Source organism: Myxocyprinus asiaticus, chromosome 40 (genome assembly GCF_019703515.2).
Source record: "Myxocyprinus asiaticus isolate MX2 ecotype Aquarium Trade chromosome 40, UBuf_Myxa_2, whole genome shotgun sequence".
NCBI classification, from domain to species: domain Eukaryota; kingdom Metazoa; phylum Chordata; class Actinopteri; order Cypriniformes; family Catostomidae; genus Myxocyprinus; species Myxocyprinus asiaticus.
Genome location: NC_059383.1, coordinates 36,765,588 through 36,788,932, shown reverse-complemented (window position 1 = coordinate 36,788,932; position 23,345 = coordinate 36,765,588). Strand labels below are relative to the sequence as shown.

Below are 23,345 nucleotides of genomic sequence, written 5' to 3'. Positions count from 1 at the left end.
TGACACAGACAAACAGACACACTTACTGAGCAGTTATGAGCATCACTTTGGATACAATGTATGTAAACAGATGACTGACTGGACAGATCTTTCAACAAGAAAGGGTCTGGAAGAGAAAGATTTGTGACTGAGTGACTACTGTAGACAAACCTGCTCTTCTAGAGAACATATTCACAGGTGGCCCCGTCCCTGGACCGCCCATTGCAGGAGGACCCACCCCTGGACCGCCCATTGGAGCTTTGGGAAAGCTGGTAGGTGGAGGGGGAGGAGGCTTACTCTGAAACACACACAAATGAATTATTATCAGACAGCCTTTTAATGCATAACACACTAATTGTTGTGCTGTACCTCTTCCTCTGGCTCTTCTAGATTGACCCATCTCTGCTTCTTTTCATCCCAAACAATCTGAAACATAAATGAAAATAAATAAATGTTAAAATGCCCATGAAAGATTTGAGACAAGACACTAGAGTGTGAGGGAAAAGCAAGTAGTTGGAAAGAGAAAGCAGAAAGGTTCGTACAGATTTGTTCTTGTCATCTGGTAGATGTGCTTCATTCTTTCGCTTTGGATACAACCAGGTCAGCCAACTGCCGCCACCACCACCCTGCTGAAGATGCACAGAGAGAGTTGTGAGACATATATCATGTTTACTGCAATCATCTTCATTACAATTGTGTACTCGTCCAGTGGGTCTATATTTTTCTTAGTTTGTTTGATTGTAAGGATGCACCAAAATTTCAGCCACTAACAATTTTTAACTGAAAATGCCATTTTCGTTTTTGGCTGCATGTAAAAATAGACTGAAAACGGTTACTTTAACAAAACCTTTAACCAAAACTTTGACAAGAAGAATCACCAATCCATTAAAAGCGATCCAGCTATAGAAGGATTTAAAAAAAGATTTGAAACGTCAGTTGACGTTTATAATTCTCAAGTTATAAATTACATTTGGATTTACATTTTGAAATGTGTGCACTGTAAAATGTGATTATTAAAATGTGTGACATAACTAAAAAATGCACTTGATATTCTCATACTTATTTATATATTAGGGCTGACAATCAACTACATTTTTTAATCAAATTAATTACATGCTATGCCACTTAATTTAATGAATTGCAATTAATCACATGTATCAATATTTGCTGAGAAAGGCCCCCAAAATAACAATAATTCAATATATCATAAATAAATAATTATATTTAAATAATTATAAATACAATATAATGATGATAAAAATTCAGATAATTAAAATGAATTACATTATTGTGGCAGATGAGTAAAGCATTGATTAGATAATACAAAAAGTGGCTGTAGTAGGCAATATATTATTTATTTCCATATTATTGAACATAAGCTTATCATTGGCCCACAGTCCACAGCAATCAATTTTGCAACTGAATTTGAGACAGATTTATTATTAGGGCTTTTCTAAGGACCTGTCAATGAACACATGCATCAGACAGATGCTTTTGGATTGTCTCACTTTGACTGTGTAGCGTCAGAAACGCAGCATTTCCAGTTAAACATAGTTTATAACTTATTAAAACACATCTTGAGATCCCTGCATTTGGAATTGCACTCCGTCCAGCTGTGTTTGAATGCAAGAACACGTTCTCATCATGTGCTGTCAATTTTTTGTCTGTACAGCTGTGCGTTGCACATACAGCTGGGGCCGGTTACACCAGCTATACATACGTTACAACTTAGCCTAGTTGTGGCGTAAATGGGCACTAAGTCACAGTTTGCGCTCTACTAAATATTTGAGCGTTGCACCATTAATCTTAGGTAGAATGTAACCCTACGTTTAAACTAAATATTTACAGAAGCCTCCAACCAAGAGTAACAGATGGAATAAAAAAAGCAGATTCATTTAATGACATCAATGAGCTCATGTTTTAGTTGACAGACTTCAGTCCTTTCGACATATATGATGGTGTTGGCAATGACACTCATTTACAATTAACATTATGTAAAAAAACCTACTGCTTCAGCATGAAACCGATCTAACGGTGCACTTTCCTATGTACTCAAGTGTCAAGTTTCAACATACGAAATAGATATTAAAATGAATAAATGTCTATTTTTCCAGCCTGTTGTATTAGTACTTATGTATTGCCCCTTATTCATTTTAGATACAGTTATTAAATATTGTTATGTATGTTATATATTGTTAAATACTGTATGCACAATCATGCCATGGTCCAAATCACTGAGATCACATTTATTCCCCATTCTAATGGTTGATGTGAACATTAACTGAAGCTCCTGACCCGTATCTGCATGATTGTATGCACTGCATAAAGATAATCGCATGGATGATTGCTGGTGCCAGATGGGCTGGTCTGAGTATTTCTGTAACTGCTGATCTCCTGGGATCTTCATGCACAAATGTCTCTAGAATTTACTCTGAATGGTGCCAAAAACAAAAAACATCCAGTGAGCGGCAGTTCTGCACATGGAAATATCCTGTTGATGAGAGACATCAACAGAGAATGGCCAGACTGGTTCGAACTGACAAAGTCTATGGTAACTCAGATAACCGCTCTGTATATATATATATGTGGTGAGAATGGTGTTGTTAATGTTATATATATGTGTTGTGAATGTTATTCTGAGATGCGGGTTGGCGCTATTTTGGTGGCACGATGGGGACCTACACAATATTAGGCAGGTGGTTTTAATGTTGTGGCTGATCGGTGTATACAGTATGTATATTCATATTATATTCATATTGTGTGTATATATATATAGAGCTTTAACTTCCTGGCTGATGTCTTGAGATGTTGCTTCAATATATCCACAAAATTTTCCTTCCTCATTATGCCATCTATTTTGTGAAATGCACCAGTCCCTCCTGCAGTAAAGCACCTCCACAACATGATGCTGCCACCCCCATGCTTCACCGTTGGACCGTTTTCCTCCAAACATAACGATGGTCATTATGGCCAAACAGTTCAATTTTTGTTTCAACAGACCAGAGGGCATTTCTCCAAAAAGTAAGATCTTTGTCCCCATGTGCACTTGCAAACTGTAGTCTGGCTTTTTTTATGGCGGTTTTGGAGCAGTGGCTTTTTCCTTGCTGAGCAGCTTTTCAGGTTATGTCAATATAGGACTCCTTTTACTGTGGATATAGATACTTGTCTACCTGTTTCCTCCAGAATCTTCACAAGGTCCTTCACTGTTGTTCTGGGATTGATTTGCACTTTTCACACAAAACTACATTCATCTAAAGGAGACACAATGCATCTCCTTCCTGAGCCATATGATGGTTGTGTGTTCCCATAGTGTTTATACTTGTGTACTATTGTTTGTACAGATGAACGTGGTACCTTCAGGCATTTGGAAATTGCTCCCAAAGATGAACCAGACTTGTTGAGGTCCACTATTTTTTTTTCTGAGGTCTTGGCTGCCTTTTTTTTTATTTTCCCATGATGTCAAGAAAGAGGCACTGAGTTTGAAGGTAGGCCTTAAAATACATCCACAGGTACACCTCCAATTGACTCCAATTAGCCAATCAGAAGCTAATTGTCTAATTGCCAAAAGTCTTGACATCATTTTCTGGAATTTTCCAAGCTGCTTAAAGGTACAGTTAACTTAGTGTATGTAAACTTCTGACCCACTGGAATTGTGATCTAGTCAATTAAAAGTTAAACAATCTGTCTGTAAACAATTGTTGGAAAAATGACTTGTGCCATGCACAGTAGATGTCCTAAATGACTTGCCAAAACTATAGTTTGCTAATATGAAATCTGTGGAGTGGTTAGAAAATGAGTTTTAATGACTTCAACCTAAGTGTATGTAAATTCTGACTTCAACTGTGTGTGTGTGTGTGTGTGCGTATATTTATATATATATATATATATATATATATATATATATAGTGTTGTATATATACACCATATATAATAATATATTATTTTATGTAATAATATGAGAGAAATGTACAATTATATCTAGAAGAATGGTTAATTTAAAAAAAAAAATTAAGCAGCCTAGATTTTCATGTTTCAGTTTGGTGCACCACAATTTCTGAGTATGTACTGACCTTCTTGGGAGAGTCTTTCTTGGACTTCTTGAGTTCTTCCTGAGGTGGGGCTTCTGGGATGGGTGGGGGAGGTGGAGAGGTATTGAGCACTACTGAACTGCTGCGCTCTCGCCCTGAATGATTGGACGACTCTGACGTGGTGCGAGACCGACGACCTGATATCTGAAATGCGGAGAATCAGGCCAAAATTGATGCATTGGGTATTTTTTTCTCACAGAAAATGATAATGAAAACAGAGAGGAATTAAAAACAGATGTAGAGAATAGAAAGAGAGAAAGATATAGATGAACTGTACCATGTGCGCTGAAGACTGTGATGTGGTTCTAGATCTTCTGCCCGTGCCCTTAGAAGAGAACCACAATAGGGACCAGTTAAACCAATAACAAAAGCACACAACATCCAACAATGGTCAGATTACTTTATGTAACAAGATTTTACACCATTACAAGTAATTTATTTCAAATAAATATTCTGGTTAATTTTGTGTTAAAAACGTGGTACTTTTCAACTTTATTTACTGACAAACACAATAGAAATATCACACTTAAATGCTACAAAACCAACTTATATTCCAAAAAAAGTAACAATTTAACTTTACATTATATCAAATCGCATTTAAAAAGCTTTTAAAATACCTTAAATAACCTTAACAACCTTAAACAAGTAACCGTTGTAATTTATTTTAATTCACTGACAAATACAAAAGTAGCAGAAAGGTGACAGTCCATAGAGTAGTTGACAACTTATTTGGAGAGTAATGCAACAATGTAACAATACCCAACACTTGTGGTGACAATAAATATGGAATTCCGAGCTTCTTAATTATTTTTTTCTAAACTCACCATGCGTGCCATCTCATCATAGAAGTCCTTCCCCTGAGGAGGGGGGAATGTCTGAACAGACTGAGGGAACTGCTGAGGTGAGGAAGGGGCAGTAACATTTTGTGCCACAGGCATTGTTGGGAGCATCTGAGGTGGCATTCCTGTGGGCATCTGGGGTGGCATCTGTGGAGGCATTTCCATGGGGTTGTAGGTGGGTGTTTGCGGGGGCAGTTGTGAAGATATATGAGGTGGCATAGGTGTGTATTGCTCATGCGTTTCATGCTGGTACGGTGCCACAAAGTTTGGCTGTGGCAGCCCCGGGGCAACAGGGTAAAATGGAACACTTTCAGCAGGAGGCGGGGCCTGCGGCAGAGGGACCGCCCCTTCCTGGAGAATAGTGGGAGGGGCTAAAAATAGATACCCATAATAGTAGTAGTCATCAAAATGAATAAAACATTAGAAAAATATGGACAAAAAAGGCAAACAAAACTATGGTGATATTGTGACGTTGTGCACAGTGTCGTACCTGGTGGCATGAGCTGCACGCCTGCTGGGGGCACAAGAGTGGTCATGAGTGGATTGTGAGGATCAGAGGTCAGATGTGAGGCGTCAGGTGGGCTGCACTGGTCCTCGGAACTGGGAGTACTACAGCCGTACAGCTGTGGTGTACTGCGATCTGCTCGGAAAGCTATAACACCTTCCTGAATGGGACACGAACACATACAGGATACTAGTAACCAGTGCAATGTGAGCTTTTACACACACACACACACACACATATATATATATATATATATATATATATGTGCAATAATCAATGAAGGGGTACATTATTTAAAAAAAAAAACAATGTTACATTACTGTGGTACCCCTTAAAAAAAAACAACGCATTTTAACTTAATTGTTATATCACCACTTTTTATGGAACGTAACGCATTAGTAACTTTTGCGTTATTTTTTCTCAACATTATTTGGCTGAGGCTCTCTCTCTTCCAGAACGAATGCACTGTGATTGGCTTACAAGTGTTTTTTATTTTTTTTCAAAGTGGAATTTTTTTATATGGACGAGTGTTTGTCCCCCTGGCATAGTTTGGATGCAACAATACCCCTGTCAGAAATAAGTCACACCTGTTTAAAATCACGTTGTTAAGAAAAAAAGACAACACAGATAAGTAGCCCCTGTGTGTATAAGTTGCACTGATAGCCTGACAGCAGTTGCATGTGGCAGGCATTAGGACCTAGGAGTTTTTGGGCTCTTTATATTTGGGAACATCTGCTTTAAGTAATCGTTTCTAAATTTTGTTTGTTTCATGAAAGAAACTTTATTTGTATAACTTAGGCCAGTGTAACTCTAACACACAAAAACACATTTTAGACTTACATTTATTCTGTGGTGTCTCGTGGATGCATTTAATATAATAAGATACAAATAAAACTGTCCCCAAAGCAGGGAGAGGTCATTCAGCTGCTCCATCACGACGAGGCGGTTCCCTCATGATAATGCGCATTACGTAGTGGATGGAAATGTGCAACAAATTGTATATTCTTAAGTCGAATTTTTAGAAATGCACTTAAAAAATGCAAAACATTTTTGAAGGAAACCCAGCAACTGTTTCTGCCTCTCACGGTTAATTAAGCATAACCGTCTATGGCAGGGGTTCTCAGCGGGCGTTCAAAGGATGCCAGGGGGCGCTGAGAGCAAATTAGTAGAGAGTGGGGCATTAGGTTACAAATGAGGGGCGTTTATCAGTCATGTTAATCAAATCTATCGTCAAGTTTCTGTTTGCATTCAAATGTTTATCTAGACTCCATTATACAGGTTGGTATACATTTGTACCATGGTTCATCTGATTCTGAAGTCGAGACGCATCTGAAGTATCTGGTTTAGCAGTGTCAAATAGACAGGTGAAGTCACAACCTCCACTAATGCACCTGTATGGCTCTATAGGTGGAAACAGCCCATTGGACAGAGCAGCACAAGCACAAAGCAGGTGCATTTTTACTCACAGACCGGTCTTGGGGGGTAAGGGAATGAAGCAGGGGGGTGCTCATCAAAACAAAGGTTGAGAACCACTGGTCTATGGTATTAGTGAGATAACAAGCAGAAATTACAGCCAGGTAAAGTTGCAAATTGTTGTTTATTTTCATTAAAGGATGTGTCCATGGATGACAGATCAAATCACAAGCCCTTTCTAAGTCCATTTTCACCTCAACTGACCTATCACGCTCTCTTCAGAAGTTCGCCACTGACCAATCACTTTCAAGCTTGCTCTGAATTACGCAGCCTTGTTATATACAAAAAAAATTCTCAAATGGCAGAATAATCATGATTTATAATCTTGATTACATTTTTGAGAAAAACAATTGTGATTGTCATTTTAAACATTATCGTGCAGCCCTAAGATCAAGGGTATTTCTGAAATTTGCAACCCTGTTTTATTTGCAATGCACTAATTGTCCAGTTCACTGACTGAATGTTTTTACTAGGGGTGTGATGAAATGTCATTTTGTGGTGATCTGAGGAGTTGCATTTGTTAGAACAATAATTTTATGGTGGACAGAATAATTAAACTGGTTGCTTAAAATACTTACAGACTACTGGCTACCAGCTCTATGACTGATGTTTTCCATTGGCATGTAAGCATTGGTGTTTTGGTGTGTAGTGCGTTTAAGCAGCCGATATCAATAACATATAAATTATATAAATAAGTCGCTTTTACGATAAGTTGCAGGACCTTTGGGACCTTCTATTCTGGAAAATATGGTAGTTACTTTAAAAAAAAAAGGTAAGCAACTTGTTACCCCAACACTACTAAAAAAAACACATACCTTGATCTGTCCATCAAGTTGTCTGAGATGCAGTAACCAATCAGGCTCTATAAACATCTCCTGCTCGGGTCTCTCCTTCAACTGTGGGTCAAAAAACCTCAACCTGACAGACATCTGAAATAAAACATGGGATGAAAGATCAGACCCGACTAGTTCAGTTCCTAGATGGTCAGAATAAACTTTAAGCACATTACCACCAAGTGTACCAACCTGTATGAGCTGACTGATGAACACAGTTGAGTAGTACTCAGGTAGACTCAAGAGAGCACGTGAGATGACCTCACAGTAATGGAAGGCTTGTGCGCAAAGTCCCGACTCTGCCAATCGACACGCATAGATGAACTTGAACACCTGTGTAGGTCAAAGAGAAAAGGTCATGATCCCAAAAATAAATTAAGACTAATACTAGCGAGGTGAAAATCATAATAGACTGACGGATGTATATTTATATACAGTACTGTACAAGTGTGTCTCACCTGGAAGTTGGGTAGAGAGAGAGGCTGAGAGCAGAGAGACTGAGCATACTCGTACGATTCTGTACGCTGAATCGCCTCTGTTGAACAGAACTTCAAAAACGGCAAACTAAGAGCGAGAAAGAGAGACTTAAGCATGTGTGCATGAATTGATATGTTATGTGAATGTATTAACGTATGTTTGTGTGTAGGCGTGCATGTTTACACACCTGTGATTGGAGCCAATCAGGACCATCTTTGTGCTTTTCTTGGTGAAAACACCAAATCCCACCTGAGCCATCAGGTAACAGAAATGTGCTGCATCCACCAGACCTTTAGATGCTGTAACACAGAACGTTCAAGCATGACTACAGGACCAGTGACGCATCTACAGTATGTGTGAAAGTTTACCCATAGACAGAAATGGTTTCCATGTATATGCATGTAGTATTTATTAAAGTCTACATACCTAATGTATCCCCCATGGTTGATATGGTCCGTGTGTCTAGATCCAGAGTGTGTGTGAGGTTGGACAGCACCATCGCCAGATGGGGGCGCCAGTCACCCCACTTCTCATCTCCACAACACTGTCAGAGAAACAAAGATATGAATACAAGTTTTGTCTAAATTACTATGTTAACACAATCAGTATCTGTCTACATCAACACACACACACACACACACACACACACACTTACAGTAGCAGCAGCAGGCATTCTTCCTGACATGAGCTGGTAAACGGTCTGTAATGGGTCATTAATCGGCAGGCTGTTGGCAAACCTGAAAAAGACATACAAACAACATTAAAACATTGATCATTGTTTTTCATGTGTTAAGATCTATAAACAGCATCTGCGGTGTGCTTTTGATGACCACAGACAATAATTTTGATTTGCTACTCAGTTTGTAAATACAAACAAATATGGCGTTTACAGTAATGCACTGTCTATGTGCATTCCAGAGGGTTTAAAACCAGAAATGTGCAGTTCACATTTTTATTAAAGCACAAATATTAATAATCATGTAAAAAAAAAAAAACATTATTTGAGCTATAAAGTTGTCTAAATTTGTCATCCTGTTAACAGTGGGACTACTTTTCGAGATGGATGAACTTTTTGTGCATTAACAATGTGATTGCTTTGATTTAATTTTTCTCTAGGTAAACAGTTCCTTTCTTGTATTCTTGTGCACACTGTGCTAAAGTTACTGGCTTTTCCAGCTATACAGTTGTGCTCAAAAGTTTGCATACCCTTGGAGAATTGGTAATATTTGTACCATTTTTAAAGAAAACATGAGTGAGCGGGCAAAACACATTTCTTTTATTTCTTATGGGATTCATATTCAACTGTAGGTTATAACAGAATGGCACAATCATAAAACAAAACATGGCAACAAAGAAAAAAATGAAATGACCCCTGTTCAAACGTCTGCATACCCTTAGTTCTTAATACTGTGTATTGCCCCCTTTAGCATCAATGACTGCGTGCAGTCTTTTGTAATAGTTGTCTATGAGGCCCCAAATTCTTGCAGGTGGTATAGCTGCCCATTCGTCTTGGCAAAATGCCTCCAGGTCATGCAAAGTCTTTGGTCGTCTTGCATGAACCGCACGTTTGACATCTCCCCAGAGTGGCTCGATGATATTAAGGTCAGGAGACTGTGATGGCCACTCCAGAACCTTCACCTTTTTCTGCTGTAACCACTGGAGGGTCAACTTGGCCTTGTGCTTAGGGTCATTGTCGTGCTGGAAAGTCCAAGAGCGTCCCATGTGCAGCTTTCGTGCAGAAGAATGTAAACTGTCTGTCAGTATTTTCTGATAACATGCTGCATTCATCTTGCCATCAATATTCACAAGATTCCCCGTGCCTTTACAGCTCACACACCCCCAAAACATCAGTGAGCCACCACCATGCTTCACAGTGGGGATGGTATTCTTTTCACTATAGGCTTTGTTGACCCCTCTCCAAACATAGCGCTTATGTTTGTGACCATAAAGCTCTATTTTGGTCTCATCACTACAAATTACAGTGTGCCAGAAGCTGTGAGGCGTGTCAAGTTGTTGTCGGGCATATTGTAACCAGGCTTTTTTGTGGCATTGGCACAGTAAAGGCTTCTTTCTGGCAGCTCGACCATGCAGCTCACTTTTGTTCAAGTATCGTCGTATTGTGCTCCTTGAAACAACCACACCGTCTTTTTCCAGAGCAGCCTGTATTTCTCCTGAGGTTACCTGTGGGTTTTTCTTTGTATCCCGAACAATTCTTCTGGCAGTTGTGGCTGAAATCTTTTTTGGTCTACCTGACCTTGGCTTGATATCAAGAGATCCCCGAATTTTCCACTTCTTAATAAATGATTGAACAGTACTGACTGGCATTTTCAAGGATTTGGATTTCTTTTTATATCCTTTTCCATCTTTATAAAGTTTCATTACCTTGTTACGCAGGTCTTTTGACAGTTCTTTTCTGCTCCCCATGGCTCAGTATCTAGCCTGCTCAGTGCATCCACGTGAGAGCTAACAAACTCATTGACTATTTATACACAGACACTAATTGCAATTTAAAAAGCCACAGGTGTGGGAAATTAAACTTTAATTGCCATTTAAACCTGTGTGTGTCACCTTGTGTGTCTGTAACAAGGCCAAACATTCAAGGGTGTGTAAACTTTTGATCAGGGCCATTTGGGTGATTCTGTTATCATTATGATTTAAAAAGGAGCCAAACAACTATGTGATAATAAATGGCTTCATATGATAACTATCCTTAAATAAAATATTTTTTCACATGATCAGTCATATTTTCCAGGGTATGCAAACTTTTGAGCACAACTGTACATGGTTATGACATGTTGAAATGAAAGATTAGATATAACTTTGCACAGACAGTTAGTAGTATGCAATTTTATCAAGCTAGTCACAAGTTAAAGATAGTTCACCCAAAAATGAAAATTCTCTCATCATTTACTAACCTTCATGATTTCCCTGATTGTATGACTTTCTTCCTTTGGCAGAATACAAACAATTTTTTTTTTTTATAAGAATATTTCAGCTCTGTAGGTCCATAAAATGCAAGTGAATGGTGACCAAAACTTTGAAGCTCCAAAATTCACTGACTCATGTGGTTAAATCCATGTCCTCAGAAGCAATATGGTAGGTGTGGGTAAGAAACAGATCAATATTTAAGTCCTTTTTTTACACTCAATCTCCATTTTCACTTTCACTTCCACATTCTTTTGTTTTTTGGCGAATAGCATTCTTGGTGCATATCACCACCTACTGGTTGTGTCTGGTCAAAGGGGGAGATTTATAGTTTCTCACAGACACCTGTCATGTCGCTCCAGAAGACATGGATTCGACCACTGGAGTCGTATGGATTACTTTCATGCTGCCTTTATGTGCTCTTGGCCCTTTAGAGTTCTGGTCACCATTCACTTGCATTGTAATGACCTACAGAGCTGAAATACTCTTCTAAAAATCTTCGTTTGTTCTGCAGAAGAAAGAAAGTCATACACATCTGGGATGGCATGATGGTGAGTAAATGATGAGAGAATTTTCATTTTTGGGTGAACTATTCCTTTAACACTTATAATAGGGCTGGGTATTGATACAGATTTCCCGATTCGATTCACAAGCTCTCAATTTGACAACAATTCATTTGGGTATATCTCAGTTAAAATGTCCCTTTTGCTAACATATGAAAGAAATTCTCTCCCAGCTAATGCTGTTAATTAAACAGCATAAAATACTAGTTATTACAATTCTAACTAGGCACATAAAGATATTAATTGTACTACTTATATTTTATTCATTTTTCATCATTCTATTTACATTTAGCTTTTTAAAAATTAACAAATCCATGTATTCAAACAATAAATATGATATTATATTGCACATATTATTTTTAGTTACATCTTTGTTTAATTACATAATGTGTACTATTTACAAATATTTACATTGATTTGTTGAACATATGCTAAAAGCCCCATACTGTCTCTTTAAGAAATCTGCACTTCTGTAAAGAGCATCAGTAATTGAGCGCATGTTAACGAGAGAGACTCGAGTGACTTTCTCATCTGTACTATACGTCACAAGACTTAAATGTTTCTTTTCTGTTGTTCTGATGAACAACTGACTGTAAAGAACAGAAAGGCTATTAAAGAGACATTATTCAATGACAAATTGGGTCACGTGAATCTCGTCTTTGGACACATTACACAGAACAAATTTTACTCTCAACACGTAGTGAAAGGATCTCACTACTATATACTTCACCACTAAACTGCACAATTACTGATGAGTGAAATCTAAACATTTACCAACCGTGACGAAATTTGGTAGCAAATGCGAGCAATTTTCTCTCATTGTAAAAGATTGATCTTGGGATTAAAGAATCGATATCAAGATTGTTCAAATTAAGATTGCGATGAATCGGAAAAACAATATTTTTACCCACCACTAACTAATAAGGTTTAAGTCTTGTGCAGTCCCGGTTCTACGAGGGTGCTTAAACGAACTTTAGAGCACCCTCAATTGCAGACCAGGGCAAACTACTGCCTGCGGGTCGATTTATTATGAACGTTTTTTTATTAGATCTTTCATTTATCTGGCTTTGGGACCTATCGTGCACCCATAAGCTTTTAATATGCTCAGTGTTGCCAGATAATAGATTCAACACCCCAATCAGAGATTTACACTTGCACAAATTTGAAATATTTCACATTGTACTTAATTTATGCAATCTGGTAACCATACATGCGAGTGCACAAGCTTTTTCTCCGCAAAAAACAAATAAACAACAACTTAGCGCTCAATAGTCCACGGAGGGGACACATGAGTAAAACCAAGTGAGAGAGGAATATATTTATTCTTTGTGTTATTTGTAAAATGCTGAAGTCCCTCACACCTGTATGTGAATGTTACTCTGACCGTAATCATTTATCAGTGTCATGCAGCCTGTTTTATTCAGTGGTGTGCTGAATGGGGTGCCAAACATTGACAAGACCCACATCATGACCCATGAGCGTGTAAACAGGTTGATAATGTTCTGAGAATAAACAGGTCCACTTTGCAGCCAACATTAAAATAAGCTTTTAGAATCTCTTTCCCGAATATTTTATTTTACTTTTAAACCAGACTCCCGATATAAAGTGTTAAATTGAATATTAAATTACCACTGCATTGATGTATGGTAAAATAATCAATCAATAATTGTATTCAGCCTTTATTCAGTTTTACTAACAGATGATAGAAAGTATAGCAGCAAAACTTCAAGCAATTGCAGAATGGTCCCATCAGTCTGTATACACTTCAGAAAATTGTGCAACATTCATTGAGTGCATGTCTGGGCTTAAAAGATAAAACTATGCAGAACTTTTTATCTTCTCTGTTCCATGTTCTACTAAATGGCTGATGTGGCCCCAGTACCAAAATAATTGCACACCCCTGCTCAATTGAATATGTAAGATTAATACTGTAAATTGGCAAGCAGATTTTCTTGAATACCAGCAAACACACAAAAATCCTTGCATTTTGTGAATGCACAAAATGCTGCATCAAAACTTATAAACGTGTACGTCCTAATCTGCAGGTGCAGAATTTTGCTGTCATTTTCACCTACAGATGCAATAAATGTTTTGTACATTAAAAAAACTAACTTTTCTTTATGTTGTTTAAGCAGCATTTAAACATGATTTAATCTATTAAAAAATGTGTAATTATGATACATTACTTTATACAGAGCACCCCCACTATTTTCAGAAGCACCCTCAGTGATTTACATCTGGAACCGGGCCTGGTCATGTGGCTATACTTTCAAAACAGTGTGTATTTTAACATCTTTGCCGGTGCAATGCCATCCCCATAGACTTTCAATGTAAGTTAGTACTGTAAATGCCATTTTTGTTCGCCTTTAAAACTGCGGAACGAGTCGAGATAATTTTCTGTGGTAATATGCACACTTGGTTTAAAATGGTTTACCTGGTCATGACACGGGCGTGTGTTCTGTTGTCCATCTTGCTGGCTAGTAACAGTGCATGTCCCCACAGCCCATTTTTCATAGCAGACTCCAGCGCGTCCTAACACACACACACACGCGTGCATGCAAACAAACTTCTCAATTTGCTATTGTCCACCGTTGTAATGTGAGGGAAAAGTTACGTAATTTATATCAATTGAGAACAGAATAAGGGCTACATTTAGAGGCAGCGACTCAATGGAACACAAACAACTGAAAATAACAAATTTTCTGTAATACAGCGTTTCTATCATACAGTAACAATTGAGTTATTATTTTCATTATGTAGTATGTGTGCGTAGTAAAAGGCTTTTCTTTATATTTGAGCGAGTCTGTGTATTGTCTTGCCTTCTTGCGTCCGAACAGTAGTAGTTCTCTGAAGCGCTCCGTCTCCTTGCCAACATTCTCTGGCACGCCCATAAAAGTGTCTGATAGGAGGGAGATTGGCCCCGCCTCCTCTTCCTCCGAGCGCTCTATTGCATCGTTGTTGAAGTCAATGAGATTTGCCTCATTAGGGGATTTCCCCGGCAACCAGACAGAGCGATGCTCCTTTAGCAACAAGTCAGCGATGTCTGTGCCCACTACAGTCTAAAACAGAAAAAAAACAAAGTAAACACAGCAGTTCGGTTGTTTTATGTTACCATTTCTTTAACCTATAGGCGAATATTAAGGTAGTGTGTTAAACCTTAATATTCTACAGTGCTACAGTGTTAAACCGCTACAGCATATGGTAGTACTCAAGTTTATGATATAAACACTCAGCAGTTCGGAGGCGGGGTATGTTTGGACCAAGCAACTGAAACGTGTGAAAACAGCCTCTGATACACACTCTCAGTTAACATTAGGGTTCACAAAACACTCACCCCATTCTGGCGACATAGCAACACAATGAACTCCCAGATGAGGTAGGCGGAGCCTTTGTCAATGAGGTCATCATTTCGCAAACACTCTTGGGCTTTGTTCTGAGCAAACTTTATAACGTCCACCTTATGGGTCTCCTCCCTGTAAACAAATGCAGAAACAAAATATGACTGGATTGTTTAAGTGTGTACGTGGCTATACAGGAGTGCATGTGTGGATAGACTCTTACTTGACAAGTGGGCCAGGGAAGGAACGCAATTCAGACTGCTCTGGATAATCCTGAAGAATCGTCTGGAATGACATCACAGCCGAGTCATCACACACAAAAAAGCTAACTGACCAATCAGCAATGAGCTTGACTATTTATGTCTGTGATCACGGTAAAAACAAAAAAGTTACAATGTCACAACAGAAAAAAACCGTGGTTCTAAAAAGGATTTTTTTTTTGAAAATAATTATTTTTTTCTTTCTTTAAATTTTAGGGCGAACAAGCTTTGAACTGGTTTCGTGAGACCCTTATACTAGATTTGATGCACAAGCTGTTTACAGTATTTATGACTGCTTAAAAAAGTAATTATTTCCCTGTTTTGAGACATCATTTTACACCACTTGATAATTTTTTGATGAATTATATTGTAAGTGTTATTTATATAATTTACACTCTGTTCCAACAGTTACCTCCATGCTGTGGATTTCCACGAGTGTGGGCTGACCAGCAGCTGGCAGGTTGGGCTGGACAAGGATCAGCTGACCAGCTGGACCAAACCGAGCACAGCGATGAGGAATAGAGAACTTCTCAGGGGTCAACGGCCTTGGTGGAGCTGAGAGAGGAAGAGAATGAGAAAAACAACAACAACAAAAAAAAAACAAGAGGAAAATGGTTAGAAAAAGGCAAGATATCTCACTTTTGCCCACTTTTATCCTTCACAGAGAAGGCAATCCAAGTATGCAGGATGAGCAAGAATAAAAATAAATCTAAGATTGCAGATGAAGCAGGAGAAATTTTGATAAAAAATAGAATCATAATCCATTCAATATAGAAACGGATTGATTAAAAAATAGTTTGCATTGTTGGAGTATGGCATACATACTGTACTTTAATGTGTGTTGTGTGTGTGTGTGTGTGTATATATATATATATATATATATATATATATATATATATATATATATATATATATATATAAAAACACATATGTAAATTTGTAGACTGTTTATGGGTAATATTTACGCTGCTCTGGGGCCGTCCAGGTGTTGTCCGCAGTATGAGGAATCTGACTATATGTTGTGGCTTCTGAAGGGTCAGGATACTGGCTGTAGAGAGTGGTCCCAGTAACACCATAGGCAGCGTTAACAAGATCTGGCTGACTCCTGTACTGACTCTGCAGGAAGAAAGAAAGAGGTTAAACACTAGGGTTGGTAATCAAGTAACTGAACAAGAATCACTTCCATTTTCATCAAAATACCAGGACCAAATGATTTCAATGATAAAAGATGATTAAATGATTAAACATGCACATTCGTAACAAAGAAATAGAAATCCTTATTCAAATATGTTAACAATAAAAGTACTGTTTTTATTTTGTATATATAAATAGGGCCAATTATTAGAACCGATTATTGGGTGGATGCTTTTTCAAAATAACTAACAGAATCATTCATTTAATAATTATGGAACAGTAATCGGAAGAATCATTGTCAGAATCGTCCGATTTACAACCCCCATCACACACATTACATAGATACAAAAACACACCCAATTGCTGACCTGTTGTGACCGAGAACTGAAGCTACTCCGGCCACTGTGTGAGGAATGCACACTGTGCACTGAACGCTCACTGTGTACTGAACGCCGGTCAATATCGTCTGCGTACGGGTCACGCCAACAGCCATCATCATCAAAGCTTTTGTCGCATCCGGGGTGGTACTGCCATTGGTCATTGTATACCTCTCTTCCCCTAGCAATGATTACCATGGAAACACTTGGTTAGAGAGTTGGGGCACTGAGGGATGTGACTCTTTGTTTGTGTCTACGTAAAAAGATTTGCTTGTTTTAAGTGTATGCGTGTACCTGCTTGGATATTGGGGGTTGTCATACACCTCTCTTCTTCTGCCAGCATCAGGGTCATACCCATATGGCCAGCTATAGTAGCGTGGATCATATGCAGCATTTGGATCATACCACCAGCTCCTATCTGAACACACACACGTGTAAGCAAAAAGCAGAAACACCACGTTTTTGAAATTTGATGCCAAAACAGAAGGTATCTGTAGGGCTGATCACTCTTTACCTCCATAGGCATCATAGTATGTCTTATACCAGTTTGCATAGTACTCATCATAGGCACTACGGCTGAATCTAGAAGCATCTTCTGGATACCCCTGCCTGAGAGGGAAAATTATAGAGAAAGACAAGCGAATCATGTTATAAACTATAGTTAGTCTATGGGCACCTTTACACTAGAGATTTTAATGCAACCCAAGTCCATTTGACTTGGTTCATCTGTGCCAGACGCAAGTACTGTTTTGACTCCATCACCTGGAGTTAGGTCTGTCAGAATATTGACTGGTTCTAGAACTCGGCCTCTCTTGTTGACGTTCACCCTCTGGGTAACCGGGATTTTGACCATCATACCAGCTGTATCGAGGATCTGTTCTACGGTAGGGATCATTCTGTAACATTAAAAACATAGAAATATGACCAAACTGAAACAAAAATCATATTTTACTCTTATGTTGTTACAATGTGTGCTATTATTAAAAAGCTTCACTGAATGGAAACATTGAAACTACATTAGATCACTGCACCTGATAGTGGCTCTGAGTTCTTGGGCCCATAGGGTACTGGGGCGGGTATGGCAATCTTCCATCCTGGGTCCACTCTGGGTAGGTCCCTGGGTAGTACCCTGGATAGCCTGGACCAAGGGGCATCGCAGGAGTAGTGTCATAACCGGGCTGACCACCTAGGGCTGAAGAAGGTCGTTGGGGTTCTTGAGGGGCGATGTTCACCGACTGGGGTGGATAAGAAGGTGGAACAGATCCAGGCCCAGTGGGAGGGGCTCCAGGATGAGTGGGTGGGGCCTGCAGAGGAGGCTGGTATTGAGCAGGAGGTGGATGGGTTGGGTGGGAGGGGCGAGTAAGGTAGTTGTCGGGTTGGTTACTGGAGGGTCGAGGGGGGTTAGAGGTCTGCTGAAGGATCTTAGTCTCGCTGTCAGGCTGCCCTCCCAACTGTGCATCTTTGGTGACCTGCAGGTAAAAGCCAGGTGTGTTATTCACCGAGGCTGAAGGATGGGCTGATGGAGAAATAGCCGGGCCTGAGACCTGATTTGCAGACTGTGATTGATGCATAGAAAAATCAAGCAGTTCATAATTTGAAGGCTGATTGTGATTGGTGGCAGCAGCAGAAGGTGGAGCTTGAGAAACAGAAGGCAAAAGAGATTGGCTATGAGACTGGGCCCTCGAGAGAGCAGGGTGGGTTGCTTGAACAGATGGAGGAGTATCTTTGGTGTCTCGTGTTAGATTCAAGACACCTTGGGTGTAAGAAGGATTTAAGTTTTCTGGTGTATGAGAGAAAAGAGGCTGAGGCTGACTGGTTGAAGTCTGAACCATTTGATTGTTCATAGATGGCTGAGAGGGTGGGTGAATTGGTGTGGCTGTCTCTTGAAGACATTTCTGATTGGATGGTTGTGTGAGATTTTGAGAGGAAATCAAACTGTAATTAGAGGAAGGTGGAGCAATCAACACAGGCTGGTTCAGGGCCTCTACGGGAGGTGTAGCTACTAGCAAGGAGGCATATCCTAAACCTGCCTGAGGGTTGGAGTCTGGCGGGTTCTCCATGTTTTCAGAGGGAGGTTGTGGGTGTGGCTTAGGTGGATGTAAATCAAGGGGCCCATCCTCCGGTGGCTGGATGACTTCAGCTGGATGTGTTGGAACAAATGTTGCAGCCAGAGAGGGTGCTGCTGGGGCTAACAGGATGTTTGCACCTAGAGTGGAAGTGTCATTTTGAGCCCAGAGTGTAGTAGCGGGGCTCTCACTGGGGCGTTGTGTGCCCTGAGCTCGAGATGAGGGTCTGCGTTCTGCTAGATAAATGGTCTCCAAGTTGTCTGGGGGCTGTTCTATGTTGCCAGGTTGCACGTCACGTCCACCCTTCTCCATGACCATACGTGCACGATCAATCTCTGCAGGCCGAACACCTACACTATGTGAGCGGACAGGCTCAAAGGAAGAATTTGCACTTGCCTGGAACACACCAACTGGCTTAGGAGGACTAGGAGTTGGGAAGGTTGGACTTGCCTCTGCAGCTGGGTTGGAGTCTACTTGTTCAAAGTACCCACCAGTGGAGGGGTGCAAAGGAGGGTGATCTGGTGGGCGAGGGCTTTCCTGTTGGATAAATGTTCCCACTACACCTTGTTGTCGGCGAGTGGCACTGTGAGGACCGTGTCCACCGCTGTGAGGACCGTGTTCACTGCTGTGACTGACATTACTGTAGCTGGATGAGACACTGGCAGAGCGGGCAAGACGAGGAGCAGAGTCAGTTGTCTCCAAGTTAGGGCCCATCTTGAAGGCATGACTTGGTGGTTGTTCACTAGGCAGCACTTCCTGGTTTGGAACACATTCCAGATTCTCCACCGAATCGCATGGCCCTGCACCAGCTCGAATGTTACCACTGTCATTCAAATACGGAGGAGACAACTCAGCCATTGAGTGGGAGTGGTGAGAAACCCCATTTACTCGCCCCTCCCCTGACAGTGTCTCCTCATTTTCTACATCATTACCTCGAAAGAATACTGAAAGCGTTCCAGGGTCAGTAGGTGCTTCTGAGTAGGGGACAGGGCAGGCATGCAGTGGCGGGTTCTGACTGAACCATGGATCTGAGGGTCCACCTGATTGACTGAAATAATTCTGGGTTGAGAAGTGGGAGTTCTGTTGCAGAGTTGCGGTGAACCCAGTCACATTTGGTGGAGCTGACAGACCTTGATTCCGAGGGGCCTGTGTCAAGGGAGGGGCTATGTGGGGAGAGGGTACAAGGGGAGGGGCTTGAGAATGGAAATGCTGAGATGGTAGATCACTGGTTGGCTGAAAGTAGTTCTGAACAGAAGGTGGGCGGCTTCCGTGATCAGGCACCCAGTGAGATTGGACTGGAGGTGTTGGGTGGGACTGAAAAGGCGTTGGGGTTTGAACTGGGGGTGTTGGGGCTGTGGAAGGAGGATGGGATGTGTTAGAACTAAAAGTAGGGGCTGGATTAGGCAACTGTGCAATATAGGGCATATGTTCTTGGGAATTAAAGTATCCTGGCTCTGCAGGAGGAGGGTTGGAGCCTGGCCCAGGCCCTGGGGGAACAGGTTGTGGTGTAAAAATTCTTGGTGGGGGGCCAGGTGAGGCAGTCTGTGCTCCTGGCGGTGGCCCTTGTGGTCGAGCATTCTGGTTGAACCCTGCCATTGGAGGGGATTGCATAGGAAGTGGGTTGTTGTTTGTTGGGGGAGCTTGGCTGCCCCCTGCCATAGGAGAAAGACCTTGTCTGCCAAAGGCAAATGGATCAGTCACTGGCTGGGTGGGTGGGGCAGCAGTTGTCATAGCAGCTGCAGCACTATGCTTGTAGGGTCTGTTTCTTCTGAAGGCATTGGAACCACCAGAGGCAGGTGGAGGTCCACTAGCTCCAGGGGGAGTTGTCCGAGGAGGGGGCTGCATCTTTACTTACACTCACAAGCCTCCAAAGCGTTTACACTTATTGGAAATCTCCCTAAATGAAAAAAAAAAAAAAAGAAAAAAGATTAAGATTTATGTAAAGGTTGAGATGGGTCATTTTGTAGTTTGTACCTAAATGTGATGTATTTGCATGCAACTGCTGTTTCAAATCAGTCACAATGATATCCACTTTGTTATGAGGACACTTTTGCTTCCTTAAAATGTACTTGCATTAAGTGTCAGCTCAGGGCAACGTGGCACCTCTATGAAAGGTACACACAAAACACACATAAGGGTTGTTAACACACAGAAACAGAGCACCACTCCCATAACTGGTCAAAATCAGGCAGCCCTTTTATAGACTATGTCCTGAGAAAAACTGTGAATAAAGGAAGCCTAATATTTATGAATTTAGGCTTCAAACAACCAACACGGTTTCAATACACAAGTCACTGCGCAAAGCACTCAGGTTTCTCTGAGGCTGTTCCTGTAGCTAGTATGCAGTCCACCACAGTTTTACCACTCAAATGCTCTCCAGCAGCCAACATTTTAGAATAAAGTGAGTTTACCATTCATGACTCTAAAGGAACACTGTGTGGACTTTAGTACAAAGCAGATTATCCAAATAACAGACACCACAACATCTAACATTCAAAAGACCAATAGTGAGCAGAACTGAGAACAATATTAGACTACATTCACAGCATATGAAAAGTCACCCTGATCAGAAACCAGATATCAGGCACATTGCAGGCCGGGTCTCAAAGAGAAATGTACATTGTTTCATTGAACTTTGGAACCTGATGGTCATTTTTCAAAGCAAGGGGCCTTACCTCCATATATGTGTAGTTTAATCTATGCCAGCAGTGGGCGAATACAGTTTCTGTTTATTAAAATACTATGTTTATCTCAAATGGCACCTTCACACCAGTAGTGGACAATATAACTGTGACAAATACATTACCATTCAAAAGTTTGGATCCACAAGACTGAATGTAGCCTAGGTGTCAAAAAGGATCAAAATGGAAATTAGTTTTGTAAAATAATAATAATAATAATAATAATCAAGTGCCTAGGTATACATTTCTTTAACATAAAAAATAATAATAATAATAATGTTAATGTTGTAATACTGTTAAAAAGTATTAAATTAAGATAAGAGTCCTACACCATATTTCTAGATGAAAACAATCAAATTAGTCAAAATATTACATAAACAAGTATGCAGAGGGTTGGGGAATATGTACAGCTTTGTGAATGGCAGGGGTTCAAACTGGGCACAGATTCAATGAGGGTCTGGTCTTTATAACTTATGTAATTTGTAGATATTGATAATTATTGCCCACTATTGTTTTAATGTATGCAAAACAGGCAAACAATGCCATTTAATCACTTGTGTCTTCACCAGTATCCCAGTGTATGCATTTCGTATAAATTTACATTTCCCCATGCGGACTAATAAAGCTGTTTTGAACTGTATTATATCCGGCACTAAAAGGCGGATACATATAGCGCTCCCTACTGGATTTACATGCTATTTAACTCGCTGATGTCATCCTGCTCGTTAATTCCTGTCTCTTTAACTCCATCTGCAAACATATTTCAGAGAGCCCTTATATAAATGTAGAACACACACAGAGAAGTAGTGACATTATGTAAATGCGCAATTGATACTTAAAATCAGAGTATATACTGTGACTGTCAAAACAAAACACACACATACATACACACCAAAACTTAAGCAGGCAAGCACAAAACAAAAACAAAAACAAAACAAAACAAACAAACAAACAAAACAAAAAAACAGCTGTACATCAACAATACGGCCTTTTAACCACCCATGAAACTTGTACATGCAACTATACACTTGGACAGCAACATCTGGGAGTGTCATGAAGAGAAACATATTTATATTGTACAAATATAAATACAGGATGTGCGGCATTACAGGTGACAGCTGACTGGGCCACTAGCCGTTAGCATGCTAACAATTACAGTTAATCCCTAGAACCACAGAACTCTCTGGCCACAAACATTAAACCACATCCGCATACTCTTACCCCTTATCTCCCGTCTGAGATGCCCCAACACAAAACTCGACACGAGCGCGACTGAAGATGAGTTTCTCACAAAAGTGCAGGACACCGCGGCTGACTCTTGGCCGAACGCGTCCTGCTTGGCGACGTGTACATGTGACGTCGTGAACTATTCCCAATTGGCCCCGCCCCCTATCATCTGAAACACATAATTTTTTTAATTTTTATTATTATGTTCTTTTTCGTTTTTTGTTGAAATAATGTTTTAATAAAATTATGGTACATTTACTGCTTTGTTAATTTAAAAAAAGAGTCAACGCTTGTCAGATTGGCCTACAGCGGAAGCCGTCCCCTGTTGGTTGCAGGTTGTAATTGATTTAATATTGTATGTAGATAGAACAAAAGTAGGCAAGTCCACATCACCTTTAATAATAGTTTCCCTACTGACACACTTAAAGTCCGTTCTTTTCTCCTCTGCTTTTTTCTAATGCTGTAACATTACTTTGTCTCTATTGTTTTGCCAAAGCTGGCATTGATTTAAAGATAATTAAATCTAATAATACTGACTGTATTGTTTTATAGGGAGCCTAAGAAAAGCAAAAGAGACTTT

The 23,345-nt window shown here is 40.0% G+C and overlaps 1 protein-coding gene across 5 annotated transcripts in view; it reads right to left on the bottom strand.

Moving 5' to 3' along the window:
* Positions 1–22,892, bottom strand: part of LOC127430472 (protein transport protein Sec16A-like) — a 32,745-nt gene extending 9,853 nt beyond the window's left edge. For 2 of the 5 annotated variants that reach the window (XM_051680265.1, XM_051680269.1), the window contains exons 1-26: positions 22,760–22,892; positions 21,664–21,699; positions 17,823–20,754; positions 17,554–17,687; positions 17,306–17,400; positions 17,086–17,209; positions 16,783–16,972; positions 16,246–16,396; positions 15,693–15,835; positions 15,244–15,305; positions 15,017–15,155; positions 14,502–14,741; positions 14,117–14,214; positions 8,850–8,931; positions 8,621–8,738; positions 8,382–8,493; positions 8,176–8,281; positions 7,910–8,050; positions 7,700–7,813; positions 5,397–5,571; positions 4,892–5,277; positions 4,345–4,392; positions 4,050–4,211; positions 522–608; positions 349–405; positions 151–277 (exon numbers count right to left, since the gene is read on the bottom strand). In XM_051680265.1, the coding sequence (XP_051536225.1) occupies positions 151–277; positions 349–405; positions 522–608; positions 4,050–4,211; positions 4,345–4,392; positions 4,892–5,277; positions 5,397–5,571; positions 7,700–7,813; positions 7,910–8,050; positions 8,176–8,281; positions 8,382–8,493; positions 8,621–8,738; positions 8,850–8,931; positions 14,117–14,214; positions 14,502–14,741; positions 15,017–15,155; positions 15,244–15,305; positions 15,693–15,835; positions 16,246–16,396; positions 16,783–16,972; positions 17,086–17,209; positions 17,306–17,400; positions 17,554–17,687; positions 17,823–20,702 (5,971 nt within the window). In that variant the 5' untranslated portion in view covers positions 20,703–20,754; positions 21,664–21,699; positions 22,760–22,892. Of the gene's footprint in view, positions 1–150; positions 278–348; positions 406–521; positions 609–4,049; positions 4,212–4,344; positions 4,393–4,891; positions 5,278–5,396; positions 5,572–7,699; positions 7,814–7,909; positions 8,051–8,175; positions 8,282–8,381; positions 8,494–8,620; positions 8,739–8,849; positions 8,932–14,116; positions 14,215–14,501; positions 14,742–15,016; positions 15,156–15,243; positions 15,306–15,692; positions 15,836–16,245; positions 16,397–16,782; positions 16,973–17,085; positions 17,210–17,305; positions 17,401–17,553; positions 17,688–17,822; positions 20,755–20,831; positions 20,963–21,663; positions 21,700–22,759 lie in introns of all 5 variants that reach the window. The other 3 variants (XM_051680267.1, XM_051680268.1, XM_051680266.1) reach the window with 3 other exon arrangements.
* Between the last annotated feature and the right edge of the window lie 453 nt (positions 22,893–23,345).